Source organism: Petromyzon marinus, chromosome 64 (assembly GCF_048934315.1).
Source record: "Petromyzon marinus isolate PM22_M1 ecotype Great Lakes invasive population chromosome 64, UKy_Petmar_22M1.pri1.0, whole genome shotgun sequence".
In the NCBI taxonomy this organism is placed as follows: Eukaryota; Metazoa; Chordata; class Hyperoartia; order Petromyzontiformes; family Petromyzontidae; genus Petromyzon; species Petromyzon marinus.
In genome coordinates, this window is record NC_133730.1 from 2,530,398 (window position 1) to 2,546,461 (window position 16,064).

The 16,064-nt window shown below is 50.9% G+C and overlaps 1 protein-coding gene across 1 annotated transcript; it reads left to right on the forward strand.

Annotated features, from left to right (window-relative positions):
• The first annotated feature begins 2,613 nt into the window (after nt 1-2,613).
• On the forward strand, nt 2,614-14,306 carry RUNDC1 (RUN domain containing 1). Its single transcript, XM_032977823.2, has 6 exons — nt 2,614-3,173; nt 7,175-7,333; nt 8,312-8,510; nt 9,332-9,430; nt 10,184-10,341; nt 10,863-14,306. The coding sequence occupies exons 1-6, from the start codon at nt 2,799-2,801 to the stop codon at nt 11,667-11,669; spliced, it is 1,797 nt and encodes a 598-aa protein (XP_032833714.1). The 5' UTR covers nt 2,614-2,798; the 3' UTR covers nt 11,670-14,306.
• Nucleotides 14,307-16,064: the final 1,758 nt, after the last annotated feature.

Genomic DNA, 16,064 nt, shown 5'->3' on the forward strand with positions numbered 1-16,064 from the left:
GGATTGGCCACTTAATTCCGGATGGAGGAGAGTTCCGTGACAAAGCAACGTGTCCAGATCGTAATTTGGCTTGACCCAAAGCAATCAAGAATTACAAATTGTATTTATATGCAGAGATACAGTCTGCGCTGGCTTACATCAAAAGTTGGATGCAACAACATTTCCTCCAGTGAATGGATTAAAAAAAATTAGAAAGTGATGCTCATTGGGTCATCCCCTACAACTTCAAAAAATCTGCACCCACGTTGCCCATTCTGTGCTGAATGGGCACCGTGGGTGCACATTTTTGAAAGGGCCATTGCCCGAAACGTCGTGGGCCTGACTGCTGATGAGACTCAACGTATAGTAGTAGTCTCAGCTGTGGATGCCATTCTGCTGTAAGCAGGATACAATTTATAACGGAATATATTTTGCGGCGTTGCTGATAGATCGAAATAGAGGAGGCAACAGTCATTGTGGAAGGGAAATTGCCCGAAACGTCGCCCGGTATGTTTTTTCCCCCCCTATTCAGGCTACACACACTGTTATTGACAAAATGTGTGGTGAGTTCTCACGTAAACCCTTCAGCCCACACGAGGGCGCGAGATTGGCAGTCGTGAACACTTCATTTCAATAAAATCACCACCGCCGGTCTCACATTTGGGAGCTTGTTCTTCGTATGGCTAATGTTGATGTCGTGCAAAGTGTTTTCTCTTCACTACTTTCCAGAGCGGGGCCCACTTTCGCCGATAAGACATCACCGGTGTGAGGGCCCACACACATTTGAAACCATTTGGGGGGTTTGTCGGGGGCTGCACGTCAGGGGCCTTGCAACGAAGAACGCAGATGTAGAGCAACAGCCGTCATTACTCTGGGTCTTTCGGTAAAGTCACGCAGATAGAAAGATAATTTAAAAGAAAATCACGGCGTTTTGATCGCAGCACGAGCAATCGTCTTCAGGTGAAAAAATACAGCAGGCGGACTGCTGAGGCAGGAAAGACCCAAAGAATATGAATTCCTGCGGTCACCAAAACTTTAAGTCCAAGATTGAACAGCTGTAATGTTACACACCGCCACAGCTCACTTATCTCTCTCTAACTTGCGTGTGTTCTCTACTGCACGTCATCCTCTTCCTATCACACCTCCGATCATCACGGTTGGCTACGTACGGTGCGAAATAAGTCCAACATACAATACGGTGTAATTCTAAGCGTGCACCTCTCAATGACTCTTTGCGCACTATACTCTTTGGTTCTATTCGGTAAAGTCACGTAGGTAAAAAAAATAAAAAAAATAAAACAACAAAAATCTTTGCGCACTTTTCAGCTTTTGTTCCGCTTTCTTTTATCAGCGGCCCGTGGTTTCCATGACCAGAATTACCCGGAATGTACCAGAACTCGTCTGAATCTCGGAAGCTCAGCAAGCTGGAGCCTGGGTAGTGCAGCTTTGGCACTGCGACTGATGTATACACTACAAACATTAACTGCCAGAAAACGTTTAAAAAGCCCCCGCTGAACAATAGTCCTTGGGTATAGTACGGATTCCCCCAACCCTCACTAACCAGCGTGGCGAAAAGATTTAAATTATACTGAAAGAACCAAGAATAAGTCTACATTATAGACTGCCAGTACGCTCACTCAGGTTAAGAACCAGGTTACAGCCTACATTATAGACTGCCAGTACACTCACTCAGGTTAATAACCAGGCTACAGTCTACATTATAGACTGCCAGTACACTCAGTTTAATAACCAGGCTACAGTCTACATTATAGACTGCCAGTACACTCACTCAGTTTAATAACCAGGCTACAGTCTACATTATAGACTGCCAGTGCACTCAACCAGCTTAATAACCAGGCTACATATTCTTGGTTCTTTTGGTAAAGTCACGTAGAAGGAAAGAACCAAGAATATGAATCCCTGCAGTCACGAAAGCTTTAAATCAAAACCAGGCTACAGTCTACATTATAGACTGCCAGTACACTCACCAAACTTAATAACCAGGCTACAGTCTACATTCGTGGTTTTTTGTTATAAATTTTTATTCACTTTATTTTTTGTCATTATTTTTCTACCTACGTGACTTCACCGAAAGAACCAAAGAATATGACTTCCCGCACGAAAGTTTTAAGTCAAAATTTAACCCCCCACCACAATGACATCCAGCGGTGGATTGACCAAGGGATGCAAAACTCGCACATGTCCGCGTCTCTGACTGGAGTGACATCGATCAATCTATTGATCCACGTGTGAAGAGACGGCAGCTGCCGAGCGAAGATCTTCAAGCGACAACCCCCTAATCACCATCATCATCATTCAAGCTCCTCCACGCAGCATCCACGTGTCAACTCGCATGGGGCGGGGCCAACGGGACGGGGCGAGGCCCCCCGCCCCCACCAGGAACCAACGCATTCCGATTGGCCGCCCGAACGCGAATCCGGATGTAGGCGGGGCCTCGCGGCAGGTTGAGCGGGGCGGGGCCTGTTCAAGGAGGGCGTGGACTTGGCAAAATTATGCAAAACCCCCCGCGCGCGTGGATTTTGCCCCCCTGGGGCCTTGGCTGGGGGCGGGCGGGGCGAGCGGGGCGGGCGGGGCCTCGCTGGATAGGGCGTGGCCTAGCCTGCAATGGGCGTGGCCTCGCGCCGCGCATCTCATGACGAGAGGTCTGCGACGTCATAGCGCCTAGATGCGGGGAGAGTCGCAGCAGCAGCAGCAGCTGAAGAGGGAGGAAGGCGAAGATCGAAGCAGGAAGACGAGGAGGAGGAGAACGGGGAGACGAAGAAGAAGAACAACAACAACGATAACGAGGAGCCACGGAGATGTGCGACGTCACGGATGTCGATCAGCCGCCACGCGAGCGCTGGGCTCCGCTGGGCGCTGCGAGCAACAGCGGCGGCCTGAAGGAGGAGGCGACGGCGGTGGCGGCGGCTCCGAGCCGCGGCTCCGAGCCGGGAGAGCAGCAGCAGAATGAGCTGCAGCGCATGGAGGAGGAGCAGGAGCAGCTGAACGCGTCCCTGCTGGCTCTCACGTCGCACTTCGCGCAGGTGCAGTTCCGCCTGCGCCAGGTGGTGCGCGCCGACGCTGCGGAGCGCGAGGGCCTGCTGCGGGAGCTCGACGACTTCGCCTTCAGGGGCTGCCCGGACGTGAGAGCGTGCGGCCGGCGGGCCCACGACGCGCAGCTGCAGCACGACGCGGTGAGCGCTGCCCCGGGGTTGGGGGGTGGGGGGGTCCTTCGCTGCAAGGCCCCTGGTGGCCTTTGAGCGCGGCCCCTTGAGAATTCACTAACCCCCTCCCCATGCGGGCGGTGTGGCTGCGACACGCCGCGCTGATCTTAATGTATCATCGGCCAAAGTGCCCCCCCTCCCTCTGGAAATTATCTAAGAACACTTGGCGTGTGGAACGTGGGGAGAGGTCTGTGTGTGTGTGTGTCATGACGGTGTGCGAGGTTGCTGACAGGCGTGGGAGATGATGGCGAGTGGGTGAGTGAGCAGCGGGGTGAGTGGGGCCAAGGGGATGAAGAGGTGTTGTGGGTGAGGCTGTAGGGTGGTGAGGCGAAGCGGTGAGGAGTGGAAGAGGGGGGGGTGAGGCTGTGGTACGTGGGATGATGATGATGCTGAGGAGGAGGTGAGGTGAATCGGTGAGCAGGTTAATTGTCAGAGGTGAGGGAGTCAGAATGCACGATGGTCACGTGGGCTACAGGTGAGGGAATCAAGTGGGGAGGGAGGCAATGGATGAGGAGGCGATGAGGTGAGAGGATAAAGTATAAGGGTTGAGGGAGTCGAGGGGTGAGATGCTTGGAGCAAAATGGTCGATGGATGAGGTGTCAAGGGGTTTCCTTTGTTGTTTTAAAGTGTGAGGGACTCTTATGTTAAGGGGTTAAGCGGTGAGGGATGGGTCAATAGGTGGGGGTGGTGGGAGAGTCTAGTGGTGGGGAACTGGGTGGAGAGAGAATGGGGGTGTCTGTTGTGGGGTTCTGGGTGTCTGTACTCTAGTTACGTGGTGTAAATCACGTGGATAGGACAACAAGACGTTTAAAGTACACTCTGGATTTTACCTCGCTATATACGAGTAGTTAGTAGCACTGTCAGAATTCTCGTGAGGTGACCCGGTGTGGATTATATTGAGTGGTGGTGGGGTGCCTTGTAAGCAACGTGAGTCAGTGGTGCAGTGAGCAGAGTGGTGAGTGGTGCTATCATGCGTGCATTAACAAATTGTACGAGATGCCAGGGTGGTTCTCAAACACAGTGTGCTGCACACAGTGCTTATCTACAAAACTGAAGCATGCCTTTCAAGTGACGGCGTGAAGGTGCCGACCCAGGCCAGGTGACAAGCCTGGGGATGGGTAGCAGCTCCCCGACGACTGGTTACTGCTACGTTGTTACGTTGCGTTATTATGACTGCGATGAGCGAAGTTGTGTCTGACGGTGCGGGGGTGACTGATCAACATTCCCCACCCGGCCCAGAGAGAGAGCGGCTGGCAACGCGCTTTGACGTAATGAATGGACCCTACGTAGCCTGGAGGCATATCGGACTCGCGACAAGACGTACTATATATACATGATGCGTTATTTTGTTGCTACACTGAGTGAAGTGATAGGGAGGGTGGAAGGTGGGTGACTAAACTAAACACAGAAGTGACCCTGGCTATCACAAATGATAGCTCAACGAAGTGGCTTATCACGTCGAAATTAATTGCAGACAAATATTGCAAATGCGTTTTTCTAAATGTGGAGGAGAAAACCGGAGGTCCCCGAGAAAAATCCACGCGACCACGGGGAGAGAGAGAACACGCAAACTCCAAATATACAGCAACAGGCGTCCGGGCCGGGATCGACTGATCAGTATTCTCCTCCTGTCCAAGAGGTCAATCGCCTGGCGACACGCCTTGACGTAGTCTCGAGGCAGATCGGACTGACGAAGAGACCCTTCCGAATGCAGGCTTACGTGCGCTCTGCTGTCACTTTGCCAAGTGACGTGTGTCAAAGGTGGCAGGTGACTGATTTAGCATTCTCCACTCGGCCAGAAGAGCACCTGGCAAACGCATATTCACGCAACGAATTAACAATGTGTCCTTACATTGTCTGGAGGACGATCGGACGGATTGTATCCTCACAAGGGTCAGCTCTTGAGTGTGTTGACATTAACTTCTTGTGATCTTCATGAGCATTTGTCGATTGTTTAAATGGTTTTTTTTTATGTTTACACGCTTGCATGTCTAGGAGGGACTGGTAAGTGGTCACTTTTGTTTCTTCTCCATGAACCAACCTGCATTCTGCATGGCCCGCGAACCAAGTCACCCCGAATGATCTTGTCGAATATCGCTCGGAACTTAAGCGGGGTTGAGCCTGGCGAGTGCTTGGTCGTTCAAGTTTGTCTCATTCCATGTTGTTTAGTCTGTCGTGTTCTGTCTCGTTTCAAACGCTTTCATTTCTACCATCTCGTTTGTTCCATTAGCCTAAGCATAACACCCGTATGTAATTCACCAATCATAAACCATGAATTCTCACTCGCACGATTCTACGTGTCAATTGCAAGCGGAAAAATCAATACAGATTTGTATTTGCATTTTTTATTCTTCGTTGTCATCGGGCATTTATTATTTATACCTCGTCTCATCTTGGGTTGCATCAATACCTGCGCACTCTGCACCATGTCACTCTCTGTGGGGGCCTTGGCAGCAGCAGCTCGATCAGCGTCACGGGTAGCTGGCAAGGGGTGGAGAGACCTGGCCAGAGGCGTGCGCGTGGCCTGGTGGGGTGTGGTGTGTTCAGGGTGGGGAGACTTGCATGGGAACATTCCTCACGCACGCTGCTGTGGAGGTCAAGTTAGCTCACAGCGTTAACCCGCACGCACGGGCAGGAGGAATACATCGGCTTCTAACAATGGGGCTCAAATTGGGCCAGGTGGTGGCTCAGAGGTCAGAGCACTTGAGCTGGCACCGCTGGTCTGTATGTATATATGTTGAACTTCTTTCGCACCATACATAGTCCACCATGCTAATCGAATTTCCTCAGTTTAAGTCCCGGTTTCAATCACCCGCGGTCAACCTGGGTTCTCAAGTGCAGTGGGTTGACGGTCCAAGGGCGGTCCCCAATGACTGCACGCGCGGAAAAAGAATTACCACGTTAAACTTGGTTCTGCGATTAATTTGGCTAAGATTCTAGCTGTAAGAATGAAAAACATCTGTTTGACTGTCATGCAATGCACGTTGCTCTCAGTGGCAGGGCAGATATGAAGGTAGTGTCCTCTACTGTATTTACCAGAGGTCAATCAAAGGGATCTCGGAGGTAGCTCTGTGACATCCGCTTGCGGAAGCCGTTCCTCTAACACAGGGTCGCACTGATCTGCAAGAGCTCCGAATGGATTCTTCATCTCGTAATGCGACGCCGATTACACGGTTGGGATAAGATTTGAAAAACAATAACAAAAAAAATTGCAAAGGCCGTGGATTATGTAACGTTTTCCAACGTGTGTTTGTCTTCAGAGGTATATAATTACCCGTATGGAATCCAACGCGTATTTATCAGAGGCCTTTTTACTCTGGCTGGTGGTTTTGGGTCACCCCTCGATCGATTAGGACAGTTTTCAATAGCGCAAGTTCCGAATAGCAACACAATCTCACACTACAGGTTCATTCACGCAGTACATATTATTTGGTGGTTAATGCTGCTGCGTTTGCAGTGGGTGCACAAGCACAAATAGCAAACAACTCGACGCATTTCCTCAAAGGCACTGCTGCATTAAAAGCAAAAAAATATATAACAGGCGACGTTTCGGAGCAATGGCCCTTCTCCGTAGTGCACAGATCAATTCATATTGGATCAGACTAATGAGAATTGTAATGCTACGCTCCCCGCCACCCCCTCATTATGGATGGACAAACGGACAGACGAACTGAGCTGATGCATAAATGCTTTACAGCCTTTCAAAGGAAGGCATTTAAAAGGTTAAATAAACATTGAAATGTACGTATGAATGTTGTATTTCTTTTGCACCGTATGTAGCCAACCACGCTTATCGAAATGCATGTGACACAAGCCGCAGTGAGTGCTGGCATTGCTTCAACGCGGCGTGGGCCGGGGTTTAGCGACCGTGCGGCCGAATCACCTACGTGAGAGCGGTCGTGCGAGTGTGACACCCCCGCCTGGGCCCCGTGTGACGCGTCCCCTCTCCCCCTTGCGCGCGCGTGGCTCAGAGCGAACGGGAGAAGCAGGAGCGCCTGGACGCGGAGCGGCAGAAGCAGCAGGAGCTGATCGTGCAGCTCAAGGCGCAGCTGGACGACGTGGAGAGGTTCGCCTACCAGGAGGGCAGCTCCGACAGCGTGCCCCAAGCCGAGCTCATGGAGCGACACAAGGTGCGGAGAAAACCCATGTTCACTAAAAATAAAAAAGCAGAAACATAACAACAGAAATTAGAATAATATTTCCTCCCAAAAAAATGTCCTTCCTACGCACTGAGCGCTTAAACTCTTTCGTGCATTCGGTATTCGTCTCGTCCTCGTACCACAAGGCTACAACCAATGCGCTACGATAGATAGATAAATATATTACATTTTTTCAGCAGAGCAAAATTGACTTCCAGGTTCGATTTCATGGGCATCCTGCGATGGGACAGCACAGATCTTAGTGAAACAAGCATGGTTGATGCATGGGTTGTGAAACAAAAGGACAAAGTATTGGTACATGCTTCACATGTTACAGGGATGGGCAACTGCTTCACAGATGATCATAATCTGCAGTAGTGACAATTTACACGTCATTTACATTTTGTCTGATATTGTATTTGAGTTGCAGCGAATATGTTTTTGTTAATGGGGTCATAATCAACACTGTTGTTACAAAAAATGCACGAATCATAGTACAAGCTGCCATTTGTGTCCATTAAAGAAAAAATAATACGGTTCTGGAGAGCGGTAAGTTACTAAATTCTGATTTGAATAAACTTAGTTATTTCTCCCACTTATTAAAGAAAATTAAAGAGCTTCTTGACAGTGGCCGTGTCTCCACTGCCTCTGTGGAGAGAGGCCATGAACCCTATGATGGGCAGCACATCCAACAGGTTTTCATAATTGCAATATCAAAGTCACACTTATATTCTAAGCATGCTATAGACATCACGTCCGTTGGCAACCTGTGATTAGCACGGTTGGCTACGTAAGGTGCGAAAGAAGTTCAACACACATACACTCATACATACAGAACGCTGCAGCTGGCAATGCACCACCCTAGCTTGAGAGAGAAGCCCACTGACCGACCTTTAACCCCACTTGAAGCCCTGGACAGAAGTAGCACGTCCCCCTGCCCCCTCTTTCTTCGACCCCCTCGTGGTCTAGGTGATCGTGGAGGAGCTGCGGCAGAAGCTGGGCATGAACTTGCAGGACGACATCGGCGTTCTGTCGACCGAGGAGCTGCGCGAGCGCGTCGACGCCGCCGTGGCCCAGATCATCAACCCGGCCAAGGTGAAGGAGCAGCTGGTGGACCAGCTCAAGACGCAGATCCGCGACCTCGAGATGTTCATCGACTTCCTGCAGGGTGAGCGCGCGTGGTCGTTGCGTCTCGCCTCCGTAGGTCGTTGAGCCTTCGCTTGGTGTCCCCACCCGCTGCTGCTGCTGTTTTTAACCCGCGGCTGCGTGTTGGTTTGCAGAAAAAATTAAATCGTTAAAACATTTCCTTTTTCTCACGGAATTTGTTTTCTTCGGAAAAAGAGGAAGGCCTAACCGAGAATGGCTTGACGACGACATAAGAGATTGGTGCCAGAAAGATGTGGCATCACTTGAGCGTATTGGCACAAGACGGAGGAAAGTGGAAACAAATGATGAAATGTGCAGTGGACACCTACTGGTTATCTGTCCATGGATCATGATGATGAAGATGAATCTTTTTCATCCCTTGACCGCTGATGGCACAGTTGAGATGCATGCTGATACAAATTTGATAACCTGCAGAATCTCACTCTGCATTGGAGTAGGGTTACATTGAGTGTATGGTTGCGCGATGTGGCGATACCATGATATCATCTCCACGGTAATCATATTGTCCATCCAGCAAAATGTCGTGATGTTCGTGTCTAAGCGAGCAGTCGTAACAAACCGGTCACTTAAAACGTTGACCACTGTCCAGGGCAGGTCACGACCTCTAAAAAACAAACTTGCTCAATCTCGTAAAATTTTCAAAAGCAGAACAACGAAAAATGTATTTCAGTAAATCCATGTTGGAGATGATGGGTTATGGTGACACGGTGAACAAAGTGAGGTTCTGGATTTCAATTTGCTTGCGCTGCTGCTACTACAGAGCTGGAGTTGTGTGTGTGTGTGTGCGCCCACATCCGGTCACTGTTGTTACTTCTCCCGCAGATGAGGTGGGAGCCCCACTGCAGCCCGGCATTCGGCAGTGCACATGTCCCGTGCATGGGCAGCCCAGGGCAGGAGCGATGGGCGCCGGCGTCCCAACCGGTACGTCCTCGCGCGACCGTAGCGGAGTCGCTGTTGAGTGCGGTGGCGGCTACGCACGTGGCTGTCTGTAATCCGGCAACCGTGGAGGCAGCAGTGAGGTTTGGTCGATCACCGCGCAAATGTTGCGAAAATCCTCCCCCTCACCCCGCTCTGCACCGAGGAGCTACCTTACCCTGGCTCGCCACGAGAAGGCGGTACAGCAAGTGGACTAATCGCCATTTGTTTCCATCTTTACGGGTGTCGAGCGTTTCACCCTCGGGTGTTGTGTGGGTTTTCTCTGGGTGCTACGGGTACCTCCCACGTCTATAAAACACTCTTTAATTAGCTGAAAACATGTTAAAACAGAAACCAAATTCAGCAGGGACCCTCCTGCAAAAAGAGTCATACGATTCAGTGTTGCTCTCCTAAATAAATACATTTAAAAGATAGAGTGTGCAGGCGGTGAAACCGCACCAGTAGTGTGATTGTAGACATGCAACCCAAACGTTGGACCATATAGTAAACCACTGTAGTCTGCGCTCCCTTGAACGGAGGAGAAAGAGTAAAACTACACATAACTCTCTCCTGAAGCCACCCACCCACTCATGTGCCATGCCGGCCTTCATAGGGTGCTACTCGCTAACAGCACTTGTCCCAAAAGTCTGTTAACACTATACGGGGGTGGGGGGGGGGGGTGTGTGGGATCTTTTGTTTTTGCATTGCTTTGCGAGCAGCCGCCCCTTCAGCTCCACTTGTCTGTTGTTTGACGCCCAGGCCACGTGGACGCGGAGAAGGCTCGGCAGATGCGCGCGTCGGGGCTGCACATCCTCAAGCGGGCACTCACGATGCTGCAGCTGTTCGCCGTCAGCCAGTTCGGCTGCGGCGCCGCACAAGTCGCCGGGGCCTGGTCCACCGAGCCGTCGGATCAGCAGGTGAGCGGCGGCGTTGCAAACGCTCACCTGCCTTCGCGACGACGGCGTCGAGACGTCCTCGACAACCCTTTCTAAAGCTCTCTGGCGTTGATTCGCGAAACGAATTTGTCCGTCGGCCTGTCCATCCTTATCGGGGTGCGGGGCGGTGCAAAATAACTCTCGTAACGTTCCTCCAAAATTAATGAAGCTTCATTATCAAGTGCGTTGCTATTACAGACTTGCTCTATAAAAGAAAATACAACTGAATTGATTCGAGGGTTGTATAAGTTTGAAAGTTTACTCGCGAATTTCCTGATCGAGGGAAAAAGCCACCGTAGCAACATCGCTCCCCCACCCCCCCCCCCCCCCCGACCACCAACGTGAAAACACTGCTGACTTGCAGTCGTCAGCTAGCCGTGCGGCACCTTCGCGATAACCTTCCGCCGTCGAGAGCAGCGCGGTCGCCGAACCTACCCTCAGCTTGATTTCACTTGACGACGATGACGAGCGAGCGTCCCGCCCCCCGCCCTCTCTCGCCGCAGGATTACAGCCCGCTGCTGGGCCGGCTCGAGGCGGCCGTGTCCAAGGTCCGCCGCCTGGCGCTGCAGAGGTTTCCGGACGGCTGCAGCGCCGGCTCGGGCTCCGACTCGGACGTCTTCTTCGAGGACGCGGCGGCCGCTCGCGGTGGGAGCGGCGCCGACGACGTAACGGTGGCCGTGCGCAAGGACCTGGCGCCCGCGCTGCGCGACCTCCTTTCGCACGGCCTGCAGCCGCCGCTGCGCTCGGCCTCCGGCGGAAGCCTGGTGCTGGCGCCCATCGCGTGCCTCCTGCCGGCCTTCTCGCCGGTCAGGTCGTCGAGGGGGTCTGCGGCGGCGCCGGGCATCCACCCGTGGCTGATCTTCAAGGAGTACTACGACACGAAGAACGGGCGCGCTTACATGGAGTCTCCCGCGCGCAAGCTGTCCGAGTCGTTTGGCTTGCGAATAGACGGCGAGACCGGTGGCGCGGGCGGTGCCGGCGGAAGGGCACGTGGAGTGTCGGCCAAGCACGGCCTACTAGTGGCGATCCACGAGGTGCTGAGCGACCACGACCGGTTCAAGCGCAGCGCCGACTCCGAGTTCAAGGCGCTGGTGTGCCGTGGCCTCAACGAGCAGCGTCTGGTGTCGTGGCTGAACCTGGTGTGCAAGGCCGGCACGCTCGTGGAGGCGCACTACCAGGCGTGGAGCTACATGGCACGCACCGGCTTCGAGGGAGCCCTCACCATCCTGGGCCGCCTCAGCGACCTTCAGTTCGACCTCGCCGCCGACCTGTCCGTGCGCCAGCTCAAGAACATCAACGACGCCTTCTGAAGCGCTAGCAGCAAGCGGTCCCCTGGTGGGGACGAGGAATGCCGTCCAGGGATCGGAGGAGGTGGTGTCTTCTACTTATTGGACTGCACTGTCGCCCAAATCATGAGCGGCTTATTTATACGAACGCGTAGGATTTAGCGGTGGTGCTGTATAGCTCGCTCCCGTGTGATTTCAGGTTTTACCGAGTGTCTTTCGGCACGACGTAGGAACTGAAGAAGAGGACTTCAAGAAGCTCAGGAACTGAACAATCTCACTGAACGTGGAGTAAAACTTTGGACATCCAGAACAACGCCCGGCACAACTGTAAAACACACGGCACGGTGGTTTGTTTCGTTCGGATTGTTTTAAACAATTAAAGGCGTGGTATCTGATAATAATGTTCCTCTGATTTCTTGTGGTGTATTGGTAATGGGTTGTATGTGTTAGAGGATATTCCATGTATATATTCATTCATGAAGATGTCTAAAATACTACCTTATCGTAGCGTGTGGTACTTTTATGCTGCTTACCCGGCTTCAACCCACAGTGACCCACATGGTAGAGTATGGTAAATTGACCCCACGACCTGTATGGCGTGGAGAGGCGGTGGAATGACAAAGGGCTGCACATGTACCTTCTCGTAGGCCTTAGTACAATCAATGGCCAGTCTCAATTCACTGTTGGATGGTACTGTCTGCCGGCTGACTTTCATAATCCACATAAAGGTCGTCTCACTTGCTCCATGTCATGTTGCTTGTCCCAAGTATGCTGCCATTCCATTCAACCTTCATAATTCACTGCCATTCCTTCTCGTGACGCATCTGCCCTTGTTTGCCAGCGCTGCTTGCAATATCCCTGACTTTATAAGCAAGCATTTGTACAAGAACGTAAAATAATAAGTAATAAATGACACTGTCCAAACTTGAGTGATTGTGCCCCACCACAATGCACCTATCCATGGTCAACAGTAATCTCCCTCTTCTTTGGTTCTTTCGGTAAAGTCACGTAGAATGAGAATAAAATAATAAATTAATAAAATAAAATAACACAATAAAATTCTCACGACGTTTCGGCCACAACACAAGTGGCCTTCAGGTGAAAGGAACAGACCTGTCAGAACGACAGAGCTTCATTGAAACGTCGTGAGAATTTTATTGTTATTTTATTTTATTAATTTATTATTTTTTTCTCATTCTACGTGACTTTACCGAAAGAACCAAAGAAGATGAATCCTTGCAGTCACGAAAGCTTTAAATCGTAATCTCCCTTCGCACTGCACACGTCTGATGATTGGTAAACGTATACCAACATTTGAATCGGTGCTCTCTGCCTCCCGTAGGACACGTGTATATACACACATCTCTGTCGTGATTTTAATACAGTAAATGTTATAATTATGATAATGGAGCAATGTGAGAAGCGACATGGTAATTTTTTATTGGATGGTAACATGTACTGTATGAAACAACTGCTCGCCGGAACAATTCAGGGCACCTGTGTCTTAAACCTATTTCAGACGGAGCGACCATGACCACACAAAATCAAATTACTCGTCGAGTCTCTTAATAAGCTGCTGCTACTGTTGGTGTCCAGGGTTCTTCGACTTTATTTTCCAGCAAGGCAACAATATTAGCATGTGTCGGCCTGTGCTCCGTTGCATCATGTCACGCGTACAGACATTTTGACATCGCATTGTGATGTCCTATCGTCCCGTACACGTGAATGCCAATCGGTACCGTTTGTCTTTTTTTTACGATCAGAGGAAACAAGAAGATGCTCGGTGTAGTCGGTACTTTGCTCCGTTCATCATTTGTTTTTTTATGCTTTGCTTTATGTAACCCCCCCCCCCCCCCCCCCACTTTTAAATGAAAAACCCAACAATATTTTTTTCTTTTTACTGCTCTCCTTACCCCTTCCCTCTCTCTCTGCCACTCCTCTCTCTCTACCCCCCTCTCTGCCCCCCCCCTCTCTCTCTCTGCCCCCTCTCTTCCTACTCAAGTTGTCTCGTCGCTTGTTGGCCTCGCTGGCATCTCACTAATCTCTTGACCTCTTCTTTCCAGCTCTCGCGTTTCGTGTGATTGTCCTTGCGCGCGCTCGTCTGTATCTCTCTGTGTGTCTCTCCGAGCCATATTTCTTAGCTGGCCACTCCAATGAAGAGCCTTGAAATATGGCCCCGGGTCAACAGTTTGGAGATCCTTGCTCTGAAGTGACGCAGGTCCTGTTGGGGCCGTGTACACGCGGCTCAGTCTTCTGTGTTAGCATCGCCAATGAGAACTATGTACACAATGCATTATGTACTTATGGCGTGGAGCCAACTCCACGGGGTTTTGCCGCCACGGCGGAAATCCAGCCAGATAAAGCTGCGACAGTGAATGAAAAAGAACAAGCATTAATTGCACGCATTTTTAATGTCTGATGCACGCGCGCGCACACGCACGTCATTTTTTAAAAATGCACAGCTAAAGCAGAGTTGTTATTTTTAAGTACACTCGTGAATCGATGTGAATGGTGGAGGCAGCACTACTTGGTGTAAAATTTACTGCAGTCCAGTAATATATATTTTGTTATTGTAGATAGCTTGTCTACGGTTTGAACATTTGGGTTTATGTGTGAGACACGTGACGCTGGTGACAATAAAGTCAAACCTGGCGAAGTGTACTCTGTGAGTCGGTGCCATTTGATGAAAGTGATGGGTGATTGTGTTTCAAAACAATAATCAGAAACAGTTTCGCCAGGTCGAAAATGTTCATCCCCAGGACCCGATTAGTGCAGTCAAGATGCTTGCAGTTATGGACAGGGGCGGAGCCAGGATTTTGACTTTGGGGGGGGCCTGACTTCAATATTCTGAGATATCCAGTGTTTATGTTTTCCAATGGGCGCCACAAATTTATAAAACAAATTTCATTGGATTTGAACGCGGAGTTTATTAATAGGCCCGAGCCGCTGATGTGGCTAATAAGTTCGAAAGGCTGGCGCTCAAGCAGCCTGCAGGGCAGCACACAAGGTGGCAGCCTGCAGGGCAGCACACGAGGTGGCAGCCTGCAGGGCAGCACACAAGGTGGCAGCCTGCAGGGCAGCACACAAGGTGGCAGCCTGCAGGGCAGCACACGAGGTGGCAGCCTGCAGGGCAGCACACGAGGTCACGAGGTGGCAGCCTGCAGCATTTTGCAGCAGTCGGATATCCGGTTATCCCGATTACCGACTTTCCCAAAATTTCAGGGGGGGGGGGCTGAGCCCCCCCCCCCTGAAATTACCAAACCCCTTGAAGCAATGGGCCTTGTGTTGTCGTGTTCTCTCCCTCTCTTTCTTCGAGAGTGAACGAATACTGTGCGGCAGCGGGGTACAGTTTTGAAACTACGGTACATTATGAATGGGGTTTACACCACCGTCGGGATCAGGATCTTTATTTTGACTGGAGAATCCTCTAGGAATTCGTATTCTTTGGTTCTTTCGGTAAAGTCCCGTAGATAGGTTCAAAGAAAATAACAAAACAAAACTACGACGTTTGGATCGCAACATTCTCATTCTACGTGACTTTACCGAAAGAACCAAATAAGATTCATCCTTGCAGTCACGAAAGCTTTAAATCGAAATACAAGCGGTCGTCGTCACCGCTTGCGTTGCGATCGAAACGTCGTAGTTTTTTTGTTTGTTATTTTCTTGGAACCTATCTACGTGACTTTACCGAAAGACCCGAAGAATACAAGGCTGCAGTCAATGTGAATAAGAACCACTGCTCTAGAGCACCTCCCCCTCGTGGTCAGGGAGGGATGGGGGCGTTCTGCCTGCCAACAGCGGCCGCGTGCGAGCACTTGCAGGGCCTGCACCTTTGCCTGCAATTATATTCCGAGGAGTTATTGGGGCAATTCGGAGGACGAACACGATCGGGGGGGTTCTGAGCACGTGGCGAGAGGATGGAGGCCGGCGTGCTGAAGGGAGGAGCTCTGGAAGGATGTTTAGGGGGGGGGGGGGGCCGAGAGGTCAAGAGATGGACAACAGCGCAAGTTCGTGTGAAGAATTGAAGAGCAAAGTACAAATTCTATTGTGTCACCACGCTGTGTCAGCCCCGCGCGATTTCACTCCCGACAGTGCCACCACAGTATTGAGGGAATTCAGATAAGGAAAAAGGCCAGAACTGGGAATATAAAATATTGTATGAGGGTTTTTTTTTATCGCTGTTGTAACTTTCTGACCCGCTCATGCTGGACGTGTGTGAAAAAGCGCTTCGCAGTTCATCGGATTCCTCCCCCCCCCCAGTCTAAATAAAGATCCTCGTTGTGACATTCAGTGTTCAGGGCCTCCCCCCCGCGCCTTCCGTGTCATTCACGTTCCGGGGCACGGCGCCCATCATTCCGGGCCCACCTAGTCCATCGCCCTTGCAATTCAGGTTTCGGGGGCTCCATCGTTGCGATTCAT

Coding starts and splice junctions, on each gene's coding strand:
- RUNDC1 (XM_032977823.2), top strand. CDS start 2,799: ATGTGCGACGTCACGGATGTCGATCAGCCGCCACGCGAGCGCTGGGCT. Junction 3,174..7,174: donor CGCAGCTGCAGCACGACGCG/GTGAGCGCTGCC, acceptor CGCGTGGCTCAG/AGCGAACGGGAGAAGCAGGA. Junction 8,511..9,331: donor GTTCATCGACTTCCTGCAGG/GTGAGCGCGCGT, acceptor CTTCTCCCGCAG/ATGAGGTGGGAGCCCCACTG.